Raw genomic sequence first — 14,187 nt, 5'->3', positions numbered from 1 at the left:
TTGCAATGGGGAGTTCCTCATGATTATTATCAATCAAAGCTGGGAGTTCCTTCATGATTATTACCAATAATAACAGAGAGTTCCTTCATGATTATTACCAACCAGCTGAAGTACCCAGCATGCCTGGGGCAATTCAATGAAATATGTATTTAAATATTTCCTTCATGACAAATTGTGGAATGTTGACCGTATGGTTTTGTATGATTTACCAATCTTGGGTTTTGCAACGTGCGCTTGGATCGCTTTCCCTTGTTATCCTGCCTCCCAGAGGGAGGGAGCGGGATATTGTAATCGTCCGGTTTGTTTGTCTTTGTTTGTTTGTCTGTCTGTCTGTTAGCAACTTCACGGCAAAACAGCTTTAGCAAGCACTATCAAATTTTATCCACAGGTGGGCAATGAACCTTGGATGATCCCATTAACTTTTGGGTCCAATTGGATCAAAGGTCAAGGTCAAGGTCACGAAAAGATCAAAATCGTTTTTCGCTCATAACTTCGTCAAAAATGATCTGATTTACTTCAAACTAAGCCTGTAGTGAACCTTATTCTATTTGTCACTTATAATCCTACCCATTCCTACAGTGAAAAATGCATATTTGTGAAGGTCGGTAGGGTCCGAAGTTTTGGGGGTCATGGTCATCAGTCAAAATTACAAATTTTCCATTAAAACTAAAACATGGTTACCAAAATCCAACTTTACAGGAAAACGCCTGGCTCAAACGCTGTCAAATTGTATCCACAGGTGGGTAATGAACCTCGGACGACCCCATTAACTTTTGGGTCCAATTAGGTCAAAGGACAAGGTCAGGTCACGAAAAGGTCAAAATCGTTTTTTGCTCATAAAGGCGCTGTCACACCTTGACGATTTAGCCAGCGTATGCCGACTTATGAAAAATTTGTCTAAAACGCTGGCACACATCGAATACATTATGGGTAAGTTTTGTATACGTTAAAAGCACGCTGAAAAACACTGTCATACGTCGTAGTACGCTGGTTTTCATCGTTGTACTTTGCAGTTGTCCTCAAATTTTAGCATGCTTTAAATTTTACGACGGATGCCAGCGTATGACTCACACGTTCCGCATACGCTGGCCATAAGTTGTAGGCACGTTATGCGATCGTTGACACATGTCGACACACATTACTTGTAAGTTACTCATAAGTCAAAACACGTCGAGGTAATGATTAGCGTACCCGAAACTTATTTATAACCTATGAGTAATGTGTTGTAGGCACGTTACACGATCGTTGCACACACGTCGAGGCACGTTATGTGATCGTTGACACACGTCGAGGCACGTTACTTGTAAGTTACTCACAATTCGAAACGCGTCGAGGTAATGCTTAGCGTACCCAAAACTTATTTCTAACCTATGAGTAACGTGCTTTGAACCTATGTGTAACGTACCTCCAACGCATATTGACGTATGTAGACGTATTTGATTGATGTCTTCCAGACGACCACAGAACTTACCGAAAGTGTTTCTAATTTACAGCTACCGTATAATGGCGTATTGGCAGCATTTAAAAAAAACAACAATAACTTCTGATATTTCGTCACGTGCCGTTACGTCACGTCCGATTGCCTCTTCAGTTTACTCATGTCTTATTCTTAGTTCCTCCTCTGTGAATATTTTCTGTTTGAGGATATTGTCACATCGACGTCGAAACTTAAAAGCAAATGTCCGAATATATTGTTGTGGTTACCAAATTCGCAAACCACCATTCAGGTCCCTTAGGTGAGGTATCTCGGTAAGTACATGTGTAGTTAGGCCCAAACCCGTTGTCTAGTGGGAATACATGTCATTTATGCGTGCTGCGACTCTTCAGGATAGCTGTTTTTCTTTTACTATCTTTAATTTGGACCAACCGCCATTGTTACCACCAGTCACAACATCAACCACCAACCACAACGCCGCTTCACCACAACCGCCACGACCTTCACGTCACACCTCGCAACCGTCTCATCGCCACCGTTCTTGCGCCGCTTGTGGGTACCGGTGTTGGACTCGTGCAGGGCGCGCGCCGAACAGCGTGTACAAAATCACGGATTTTGTGCTTCAAAAACGGATCAAAAACGACACGCCCACTTTTTGCCGTCCAATCGGTGAGCGAGGGGCGAATTGGCCCCGCCCCCAGGGCGTTGGAGGGCGATCGATATATGCAAATTTATGGATCAAAAAGCATTCACGCCCACTTTTTCTCGGGCCAATGGGGAGCGAGGTGAAAGGTCGAAGGGAGGGGGTCAAAGATGAGAGGGCGAAGCCACGGGGCTGATAAAAAGGGACCGTGTTCGTCAGTCCAGAGTAGTAGAGTAGGAGAGTCGAGAGGGAACAGAGAGTCAAGACTTCGCGGGCGGTGGAGTTGGCAAGAAGGAGCTGGTCGTCGTGTGCGTTGGAGTCGGAACGGAGGGGACGGAGCTGTGGAGAGGCGGCGAGGGCAGACGAGGGGGTGCTCGCGTCGTGCAGGGAGCTGCACCCCAGGGAGGCCGACAAGCGCGACCTGGCCGAGGTGGAGACGCTCGTCGCGGGGCAATAAAAATCCTCTATACCCCGAGCATCAGCAACCCCCTCCTGTTTCCCCCCGCGCTGAGATAGTGCGACCAAGGGGGCCCCTTTCCCACCCCCTACCAGACACTGCCCGCGAGGCCCACGGAGTTGAGGCACCATCGCCGCTCCGCGTCTCATCACCAGACGGGTAGGCCCGACCCGGTCTCGGCCTCAGGCCCGCCTCATCCTTGAGGGTATTCTTTCCTTGGTTTTGGGTATGTGTTGTCGGCGCCGTCTGTGAAGTAAAATTGTATAAGTGTTGCCGTGTGCTCATGTAATCGGTATTAGATCTGCATTGTCGCATTTGCTTTTTGTGTAAATTGCATTGTGTTTTTCTTTTCTGTGTGCTTTTGGTGGAATTGAATATGTGTGCTTTCCGTTCGTCGCGAATAAATGTGCTTTGTGTTGAACTGTTTCCCGCTTCGCTTCGTCATTTCCTTCATTGAATCCTCATCTTGCTTCACGTAAAGGGTTGGTAGTGGGCTGAATATGCCCGATAATTAATCGAACCGTCGAGGTCGACGATAACACCGCTCGGTTATCCCGATAGTACGGAACGGGTCGCTTAAGTGGCCCGTGTCCGAAGTCGACCTGCGGCGAGGTGCGATCGCCCGGTCTACCCTCCGCGTGGGTACTTAGGTAGGTCGAATTTGGCGAGCAACCCTATCCCACGCGGGGGCTGATTGGCTCGATCGCGGTGAGACCGAAAGGTCCACCCGTGACTGGTTCCCGGCGTTAGTCCGAGAGGGTCACGACTGGATTGTCCGTCCGGTGGGCGACGTGCCGCGATTCGAGTTACGTGGCCGTCAGCACGCCGGCGGGCGCGAATCCGCAACAATATTTTAAAATTCGTGATAGACTAAAAAAAAAAAACAATAAAAAAACAACAACAACTTCAGATATTTCGTCACGTGCCTTCACGGAGCCAAGTAGGAAAAAAAGAAAATGTGCCTTGACGGAGAAAATAAGTTTGGGTATGTTAAACATTACCTCGACGTGTTTCGACTGATGAGTAACTTACAAGAAACTTGTGTCGACGTGTGTCAACGATCGCATAACGTGCCTACAACGTATTCCCAGCATAGCGGAACGTGTGAGCCATACGGCGAGTACGTCGTAAAATTTTCAGCATGCTTGAAATTTCACGACGTACGAGATGTACCACGAAATATGACAGCATACCTCATCGTTTTTCAGTGTGCTCTTAACGTATACACAACTTACCTATAACGTATTCGACGTGTGCCAGCTTGGTTCGGCAAATTTTTCATAGGTCGGTATATGCTGGCTAAATCATCAAGGTGTGACTGCGTGGTTGACACTTCCAATTCTCAGGCGGTTATGATTGAAATCAGCGTGCGGTAGGTTTTTAACAGGCTACGCCACGAGTTCGTCGGCGATACCTGCAGCGCGCTATGCCTAAGTTAAACTATCGTCGGGCATAGGTTGTGAACGCCGACAACAGGCTAAGCATTCGTTGGTATAAGTTATCTATATAATAAGACAACGAAACGTTCTGTGCCCATTACTAATATGTTATGCATATGACCAACACATTATCAATACGACCAAAACTTAAAAAAAAACATCAAAATTTCAGCGTACGCCAACGTTTTACATACATTTTTATACGTTGCCATTGCTGGCTAAATTGTCAAGGTTTGACAGCGCCTTAACTTCGTCAAAAATTATCTGACTTACTTCAAACTAAGCTTATCGTGAACCTTATTCTATTTGTGACTTAAAATCCGAACAATCCTCTCGTGAAAAATGCATATTTGTGAAGATCGGTCGGGTCCGAAGTTTTGGGGGTCATGGTCATCGGTCAAAATTACAACTTTTCCATTAAAACTAAAACATGGTTACGAAAATCATTTTACAGTCATAACTTCGTCAAAAATTGTTTAATTGACTTCAAACTAAGACTAAAATATTCCTTATTCTATTCCTTATAAATCAACATTCAGGTTAAGGATGTATCAAATTTAAATTTGATCCCCAAAATAACTTTATGCCTTAAATGGGCGGGATTTGTTGTACCTGGCACCACTTGTTTTAACTTATTTTTTTATTAACTGTATATTTAAAATATTTTCTTTGGGTGGAAAATTACTGAAGAAAAAGAGGAGTGTGAATGGTAAGTTTTATGGTTCCTGATTGGGTGTGAAGTGTATCCAATCAAAACTGACAATCAGACAGTCGGGTGATGTCTGGTATGCAGATGTTTGTGAAATGTCCGTGAAGCAATGTTGACTTGTTGCTGAGATGTGCTGAGTAAAGCAATCTTTTTAAGAACAGGTGCTTGTGTAAACACTATCATAATGAAATTTGAGTTGACAATAAATCACGACAACCTCAATGTATGATCTTCACAAAACATATTTATTACTCGATCACTCGTGGGAAAAACCCAGGCAGTGTATAAGCAACATACTCACTTGAGACCTGAACATGGAGGTGTTATTAACCTCCGCCATCTTCGAAGATGGATGGAGGTTACTGTTTTCACCCCTTTCTGTTTGTTTGTTTGTTTGTGAACAGTATTACGGAAAAACTCCTCGACGGATTTCAATGAAACTTGGTGGGGGGGGGGGGGGGGTTAGATATGGTCCAAGGATCATGTCATTAAATTTTGGACTTCAGTATTGTGTGTGATCAGACAGGGTCCTTCCTTTTGTCTGGACCCCAGAGGGTAGGGAAATATGCATTGTGTGGGATTAGACAGGTTTTTCCCCTTATTGTACTTTCTACATGGCCAGTCCTCACTTCTTGCTATCCTGGATTCTCAGTATCCTTTTTCAAACACGTTCCCACCATAACGCAACCGTAACTTCGATCCGCCATGACTCGACCGTCACTCCAGCGAGCCATCACCATACCTTCCTTTGCAGGCAGCGATAACCACCTTGCTTGCCAAACCTGCTGCTCGTGCCTCTATGCAATGCCTATATGACCATTGAGGGCACTATACCCAAGCTCCCATGGAATCATTGGGAGATGATGCGCGTGCCACACCCGGGAACGTCTGGAGCCATCAAACGATCTGTGGACTTTGAGGGATGTGATGTCACGACATGGTGAGCCCAGGACCAATGAGCATGCTGTGCTTAGGGAGTAAAGCATGACCCTTGCTCTCTGTTGCCACACCTGCAGAAGGCGTTCCATGAACTCTGACCTCTCACGACTCTCCGCCAAACTCAAGCTACTTGAAGGGGCAGAACGCCTGACCATTTGGGGCTGTTGGAATGTGCTGGAGGATTGGACGAAAAGAGGGAGCCGGTTTGGATGAGCACCGAGGTGGGCTGCGGGATGAGCCGGATGGTGTCCTCGTACGAGGCAGGAGGCCACGCCAACCCCAGCGTGGGAATGATGGCTCCATCACTGGCACAGATGACCTTTTCTTTCTCTAATTTTTCGACTTGAGACACACAATGAGTTAACAATTCATGGCAGTGAGGAGCCCGCCAAGCTTTTTTTCGGAACAACCCCACTGATATGCACTCTTTCCACTCTTCCTCGAGCACTTGCACCTGCACCCATGCTCCTCTCAGAACACGCACCCCCCTTTACCTCTCTTTACCTTCCCTTACCTCCCCTACACTTTGGAACAGCATGGGCTCACGTTTTCGTGCTAGGTAAGGGAGAGGCCGACAACGACCCTTGTACTGCTCTCGATCTGCTCACCTTTCTATCTCGGTTTCACCAGTTGTGATTCTGAATGGCGCCATGTCTCATGTAAATAAATAGGCAAGACTGTAGAAGGGGCTCGTAAGTGTCAGTATTAAGGGAATAAATTCTGCTCTGTGTCTCTGTTCTAATTACTATATATACATGCTACAAAAATCCTCCCTTCCCTCCACCTCCCCACCCAATGCTATATACGTGTCACACCCTACATATGTGCTTTGCCTTCCCTTGTGAATAAAACCTTTGCTGTACATACGTGCCACATAATATTCGCTTGTACACGTGGCCCTCCCATGTACCTCATATCCGTACATGTATTTTCCCAACTTGTTTGCTGTTTTTTTTTCCATATTGATCGGACATAGCCTGCACCATTAGATAGATTGGAAGTTCTGCTCCATTGTTTGGTTCCATGATTAGCCAGTTTGTACTCCTGGTTCTGCTCGGCCGTACGAATAAATAGACAGGTGCACACTTAGTGTACGAACCTTAATTGTTTGGGTCAAACCAACGGACATGTGAACGTTTAATAACACAGTGGACCCTGCCAAGCTTGGTCGTTCTCATCGACATTCGTAGTTACTTCATAACCCGTCAGGTCGTGGACTTATCCGCAGCGTAGCGGCTTGGGGAACCGGACGTTGGGAAGAGCCCGAGAAGTCCCCCCATGGTGGCCAATTCCGAACCCTGGTTCTGTAACAATATTACTCGATTGCTCCTGGGGGGGTGGGGGGTGAGGGACTCAGGCAGTGTATAAGCACAAGACGCAATCAGTGCCTCATGGTCGTTTTTTTTTTTGTTTTTTTTTTTTTCTTCCAAGCATAGCCATTGGCCATCCTCTGGATGAAAGAGGAGGCCATGCAACGTTTGGGTGGACTGGTTCCTGCAGGGCCTGAATGAACGAACAAACAAACAAACTTCCTTCTTTATATATTAAACTAGCTGAAGTACCCGGTAATACCCAGGAAATTTGCCCTGTTTTCCTCACGCTAGTTAGACTGAGGCATTAGTTGTATGGAGAAAATTAGGAAGGCTTCTTTTATTCCTCAGATTTATGGAAGGAAGGCTTTATGCTGCGGTAATCCTCAGAGAGGTCATAGTTGAAGGCGGCCTTGAGCCACTCAATGTTTCTCGCAGCAGTGGCAACTGTCCTTGATGTCCTGCCAAAACCCGGACTGAGAAAGCTGGAACGTGAGTTTTGTGCTTCTCTCGCCCGTCGGTGTGACGCTCTATTTGCAGTTAGTCTCTCTCTCTCTCTCTCTCTCTCTCTCTCTCTCTCTCTCTCTCTCTCTCTCTCTCTCTCTCTCTCTCTCTCTCTCTCTCTCTCTCTCTCTCTCTCTCTCTCTCTCTCTCTCTCTCTCTCTCTCTCTCTCTCTCTCTCTCTCTCTTTCATGAGCAGATCTATCAGCAGTTAGCTGTTGCTGTGCGTGTGCAGTTCGAGAATTCAAATAACAGGAGGAGAATGTGTATGTTTAAAAAGTCAACGAATACGAACGCGTCGCACTATCGTCATGGAAGCTTCTGGAGATCGAAGCTTGAAGAGTGCCCCAGGCAAGCACTCTAATGACGCTGTTGAATAAACTTTTAAAAACGAAATGTTAAATTTTTTTAATACATATTTATTATGGAGTATGATCGGCACACGGGATGACAGTTGTTTTATTAAATTTGGGTTGTAGTGAAAACGTGTTATCAAAACACGAGTTATACGAGGGTCACCTGTGCATAATTCAGTGACAGTGCGAATATTGTAGAGCACTCGCCAAATGGCTTAAGCACTCGAGGAAGTGCTCCAACGGAATGATTGATGTGGAACAGCCATCCGTCATATTATTAAACACCTCCCGGAGACACCGAAATGTCAAATATTTCCGAATTGGACAAATGAACACTTTGTTTTTTTTCTTTTAGCAGTCAGAACTGTGGCTAAGTTCAATTCTGGAGCTTACATTTTGTAATTCGGCTTGATTTAAGAAATTCTCAAGGTTATGGCATGTGCGGAAATGAAATATAGCCATGAACACTGGCATCTCCCGGCATTTATAAGCATTGTAATGTATCCAGCAGTTCGTATGTGGGATGATCAGCCATTCGATAATGAGTGAGGAAAGTGGGGGGAAAAAAAACAAAAAAAAAAACTCGTTAAGAAATCGTTGCGGCCTGTCTGTTCCAAGCCGAGGCATTGTTCAGCAGGCCCAAAAAAAAAAATGGCGGCTTAAGATTCTTGCGAGCTGATAGAGGGCTGATCAAGATGGTGCGCTGCCATCTTGGTCAGGCTTATTTTGGTTTTTTGGGGGATGATCACTCCCTACATTATCTTCAAAAGGGGTGTTTAAATTAACCCAAACACCCAATTTTCTTTCATGCACCACGTTGGAGTTTCTTTGTTATGCATGCAAAATTTGGGGCCACAAAGTTTCATGGTTTTGGAGTTGTGGAGGAGACGGATGGGCTGACGGACAAACACTGACATTTATTATTGATAACAGCTGAGAGAGAGTTCCTTTGTGATTAGTCATCTGGGCGTTCCAATCCGTAATCATCTGGATGATTGGATTGGGAGTTCCAATCCCATTTGGGAGTTCCTTCATGATTAGTTCCAATCTCAGCTGGGAGTTCCTTCATGATTAGTTCCAATCTCAGCTGAGAGTTCCTTCATGATTAGTTCCAATAACAGCTCGGAAATCCGTCATCCTGTACATGGGAAAAGGCATTTCTGTCCATGTAGCCTGTATCATGTCTCCACATTATTGATACACTTTCCAGAACCACAATTAACCTTGACAATGGCATTACCTATTAGCAATAAAAAACGCACTTTAAAACTCCCACATAAGAATGTTAAAGGGATATACACACATGATTTCTACCAAATGTCTGGTTCAATGCAAGAACACAAGCCCCCCCCCCCCTTGTAATTCTACTTTACTAATTGCCTCATATATATATATATATATATATATATATATATATATATATATATATATATATTATAATTGGCAACTTTAAAGCATATGTGTAGTTTAAAATTTTTTTTTATCTGCCCAATTGTCGTTGCATCCATTGCCCTTTCCAGCAGAATATTCTCCATACTAACCCCTTTAAGTAATAAATTTGAAAATCCCTGCTTCAACCGTGCCCGAACTCCCTTTTTCTTTAACTCAAAGAGATGATCTCTAGTCATATTATCTCTACCTTCAAGTGAAAATTATCTACTTGCATGTACTCTTTAAATCCCCTTTTAGTATGTTAAGTATTTCCATCATATCCTCACATAATCATCTTTTTGTCCCGTAAAAGCCATGTTCTTTCTAATTTTACCTTGTAATCAGGACCCCTGAATCCTCATATTGTAAATTCTGCTTTGTGGGCCTTGCACAATCATACAAGTCAGTATTGTACATTGAAACTAAGCACTCTTCATCGAGCTGTTATTGCAGCTGAAATCGAGCAAATACTCCTGAATCTGCTGGAAGTCTGTGGAGCATTGTCGAGGCTTAACGTGTGTGTGTGTGTGTGTGTGTGTGTGTGTGTGTGTGTGTGTGTGTGTGTGTGTGTGTGTGTGTGTGTGTGTGTGTGTGTGTGTGTGTGTGTGTGTGTGTGTGTGTGTGTGTGTGTGTGTGTGTGTGTGTGTGTCAGAGGTTCAAGTTGAGTCCTTGGTTTCATTGAAAGACTGTGCCTTCAACTTTCCTTTTTGGTTCCTGTGACGTGTGCTTTGTGGGTATACATATATATTTCTCTTGACTGATTTGGTCTATGCATGTGATCCTGTGTGTGCTATTAGTAACCCGTCCGCCCATGCAGCAGGGCATATGTGTATGTGCATGCGTGCGCGCGTGTCTCCAGGGCGTAACGTTTTTACCATGTGAGCTTTTGTCGTCAAATTTTCAACAAGCCCTTATTATGAGAATATGCAGAACACTAGTCAATAAAATTTATATTTTTATTTTATGCTGTTGTTATGTTCAAATACGAGTACAAAGCGGACACGGACAGGGTTTGCATTTTGAGTTGCTTTCTTGTGTTATTGCAGATTATTGTTATTGCATTATTGCAATAATACAGAATATTATTGTTATTGCAGATCTTGTTCATCGCTGCAGTAGTCTCAGCTCTGTTGCATTGTAACCTTTCCATTGCTACAAACACCATTATCTTGATTATGAGCCAGAAAATTGTGATCATCCAATAGTTCATCTTCTTTCATATGCAGCACAAGGCTACAGGGTAGCATCACCAGGTTGTGGGATTGCAGGATGTAGCTGTACTGCTTCTGTAAGTTACGGTAGGAATTTGTAATTTGTTTAGGGTGCTGGTGATAGCTCTCCTACTCTTCGTGAAAGACACTGGGATCTTTAGCGTCCACCAACTAATGTTGACAGATGGCAATCCATAAAAGGTTTATAGTGTTGTATTGTGGTGCCATTCCTTGCTTTTTTGGTTGCTTTTGGGGGATTCCATCCCGATGTATATTTTTCATTAAAAAAATAATTCTGACTTGTTCAATCTATCTTCCTGATCTGGATGCCAATGTCGTCTGCATCCAGTAAATTCTTTTGTCGGACGTTTACATGGGGAACCCCCCTCCCCCCTCAACATTATATCTCATACAAGTCCCTTCCCTAGTTCCCTTAATATAATCGGTTCCTTCTGTCTCCACTCAGACATTCTTCTACCCTGTTGTTTTTCACCTTTTGAGTCATCTATTTATTTTGTATGGCAACATGGCAGAATTTTTCTTCATCGCTCTCCTTTCTCTGCTTCTTCCCTTTTATACTTCTATATCCTCCCAATCTTCTTTCCCTTCTCTCCCAAACTCTGCTCACCTTATTTCCTTCTCCTGCCATCCTACATCCTTTTCTTTTCCTCGATTTTTAATTTCCTCAATTTACTCCCAACCCATTATTCTTATTATTATTCACACCATAGCCGCTAAAGGTGGCCGTTGGTGATAGAAAGCACAATCTCTTAAACTAAGTAGCTCACCAACAGCCTTCTGTTCTGTGGACAACTTCAAATTATCCACCCAGGTTATGGTGGGATGACCAATGTTGTGCTTCCCCTCCATCAATCCTTCAATAAAAGCTAACACTACATTGCCAGGTCTTCTCTTCCAGCGGCAATATTTTGCCACCTTCCTCCTTTTGGTGATATTCAGGCGACCATCATCCTCTCGAACTTCCACTCGACCATATTCCCATTCATTTATTTTATGCTCTATCCAGGACACACTCACCATTCTCCTCCAAGTCCATGATTCAAAAGCACTAATAAGCCTTTCATCTTCTGCTCTAAAGGTCCATCTTTCGCAGCCATAAAGTGCAATACTCCAAACGAGCCATTTCACTAGCCTTTTTGTTCAAATCTGTTCCAATATGTTGAGTCTTCCAAACGGCAGACAAATCCTGACCTATACGTACACAATAAGGAGACGCGTCCATTCTTATCCTCTTTCCTTCTGTTCTTTTCCTCAACATTGGCATTTCCAATTTCCTCCCTCCCCACCCTTTGTACGTGTAATAAATAGTTGCCTTTATAAAGGGGTCACATGATCACATTTATTTACATAAGTAGGAGGTACTGCATGAATCGCTTGAACAACAGTCCACAAGGTATATGGAAAAGTGAATTGAGAACACTCTTCAATAACCAGTTTGACTCCCTGTGAACCTCAATTAAAACATCAGCAGACTGTTCTGGGCCCTTTTTCTTCATAAGTTTTGCATTTTGTCATGCCTTGCAATCCATGACAGTTTTATGGGAGAGTTTCTCACTTTCCGCATGCGTAAATGGCGTTCAACAGGTTGTGGTGATTTGTGGTTGTGTTGTTTTTTTTTTTTTTTGGTTTTTTAAAATCCAATAAAAAAATGCTGCTATGGGTGCAATTCTAAGAGACAATGTCACTTACTTCCGTTGGAAGCCATTATTGTGCTCGGCTGAATGACATTTATCAACAATTCTGTGGATGAACAATTTGGCGATTTGCGATCTCTTGATTTGGGACTTCAGCGATGTATTCTGGAATCTTTTCCATTCTTGTTGGTTCTGAAAACGTTCGACCATGAAAGGTATGGCTTTTAAATGCTTATGACTTCACTCTTTAGTTGCTTTTTCAGCATATCATTTTGTTCACATTTTATGGGTCTGCCATTTTTATTTTCTCATGCCATCCCTACATAGGAAGTTCGACCGTATTCTGATATTGCACACAAGATAAATGAATGAAAATTTGTCGAATGTCGCAACAGCTCAACAGTTCTGCATTGTTGCGATGTGTTTGAAAATTTCTACCTGTGAATGAGAGATGAGTCGCTGCATATCAAAGCAAGCTCCATGAAGGAGTTGTATAGAGGAAGACTCGAAGCAGCTTTTTTGAAATTGATGAATGCTTTCAGTAAAAGCTCATTTCACAAACAATAAAATCAACACTTGACATTGTAGTGCCTTGGTGATCGTGATTGATGCAATTGTACATACTACGTACTCTTTAAAGGTGGACTTTTTTGCTCTCCTCCTGTGCAGTCTTCATTGCCTTTTGTTGTTGGAACAGGTTTCAATGAACAATATGGTTATTGTTGACCCATCTGCTCATGCAGTGGGAGATGGGGTTTTGAAATCACTTGCGTGTCTGCCTGTCTGTCTGTCTGTCTGTCTGTCAGGCCATGACTTTATTTTATTTTATTTTATTTTTTAAACATTTCAGCTTTTGTCATCAAATTTTCAACAAACCTTTATTTTATGGGAATATGGAGAACAGGATTCATAATTGGGTCAAAATGTCAAAGGGCATCGTCACAGTCAGTACAAATAGTCTGTCCGCCCCTGTGCAGTGCGAGATGGCCGGGTTTGTAATTGCTTCCGTGTTTTTCTTTATTTTGTCCGCTTGCATTTTGAGATGCTTTCTCATTTACCATTTGAGCTTTTGTTATCAAATTTTCAACAAACCTTTCTTATGAGAATATGTAAAACATAAATATTTTAAATTTGATTGTTGTTTTCATCTGTAGTTCGAGTACGAAGCGGATGGGCTTTGCATTTTGGGATCCTTTCTAGTTTATATTTCAGTTTTCTCTCCAAATATTTTTGAGCATTTTGCATGGCAGGAGTGATCATATGATGTATGTGTCTCGCAGGATCTGGAAGTCTTGTATGCGTACTTGCACAATGTGGAGGCACTGTCTGGCCTGCCTGAGCTTCAGCTCTGGTGAGTTATTGCAGTTACAGATGCTGCATGTTGCCGTCACCTTTGATTGTGGAAAAGTCCATGGGGACATGAGGACATTCCAAGCACGTTAGATGGGGAGATCCTGTTTGAGCATTCATTCATTTGTGTTACACCTGTATTTTAACATCTACACACCATCTACTTGATTTACGTACGCTGTTTTACTTCAATCCTCCACAGTCACATCCATAATCCCATTTAGTTTTGTTTGTCAAGTGGTTTATTGTAAGCTTTGAAAATATGCTGATAGTCCTGTGGATTAGGACTCGACATTTTGAAAAAGCAACATGAAGCCATTGATTTGTGCAAGTAACGAGTCGTACGTTTCAGGTGGATATGCAAGACAGCCAAATATGAAAGTCTGGAGGGAAGCAAAACGTTCTCCAGGTGATTCGCAATGTGTTATACTTGTTTTGGATGATTTTTTATAATACATGTGTGATTATATATACATACACACGCCACTATCACCACTGACCGACTCGTTCTCTGTGCCTCATTGACTAGTTCAGGCCTCATTGTTTTTGTGACATGTCAAACACAAACCTAGTAAGTCTCTATTGAGATATCATGCAGAACGATGCACGGATGATGATCCATGCATACCATCTCCAAGTGAATGATTTTTGTTTCATATATGGGGAAGTTTTTTTTGTGTTTTTTTTCAACTTGCAATCTGCGTGGTGTTTTCTTATCGGCAAATCCAGACTTCCCTTTATTTTCCTTCCA

General features: G+C 43.1%; 1 protein-coding gene across 3 annotated transcripts in view; it reads left to right on the top strand.

Annotated features, from left to right (window-relative positions):
- LOC147008765 (rap guanine nucleotide exchange factor 6-like) overlaps positions 1-14,187 on the top strand; it is a 120,771-nt gene that overhangs the window by 20,334 nt on the left and 86,250 nt on the right. For all 3 annotated transcript variants that reach the window (XM_085864427.1, XM_085864425.1, XM_085864426.1), the window contains exons 2-3: positions 13,367-13,437; positions 13,789-13,845. In XM_085864427.1, the coding sequence (XP_085720553.1) occupies positions 13,367-13,437; positions 13,789-13,845 (128 nt within the window). The remainder of the gene's footprint in view (positions 1-13,366; positions 13,438-13,788; positions 13,846-14,187) is intronic.

Source organism: Eptatretus burgeri, chromosome 18 (assembly GCF_056783735.1).
Source record: "Eptatretus burgeri isolate ZD-2024b chromosome 18, Ebu_testis_v1, whole genome shotgun sequence".
Classification (NCBI taxonomy): Eukaryota; Metazoa; Chordata; class Myxini; order Myxiniformes; family Myxinidae; genus Eptatretus; species Eptatretus burgeri.
The sequence above is the reverse complement of the archived record's forward strand: the minus strand, read 5'-3'. Positions and strand labels throughout refer to the sequence as shown.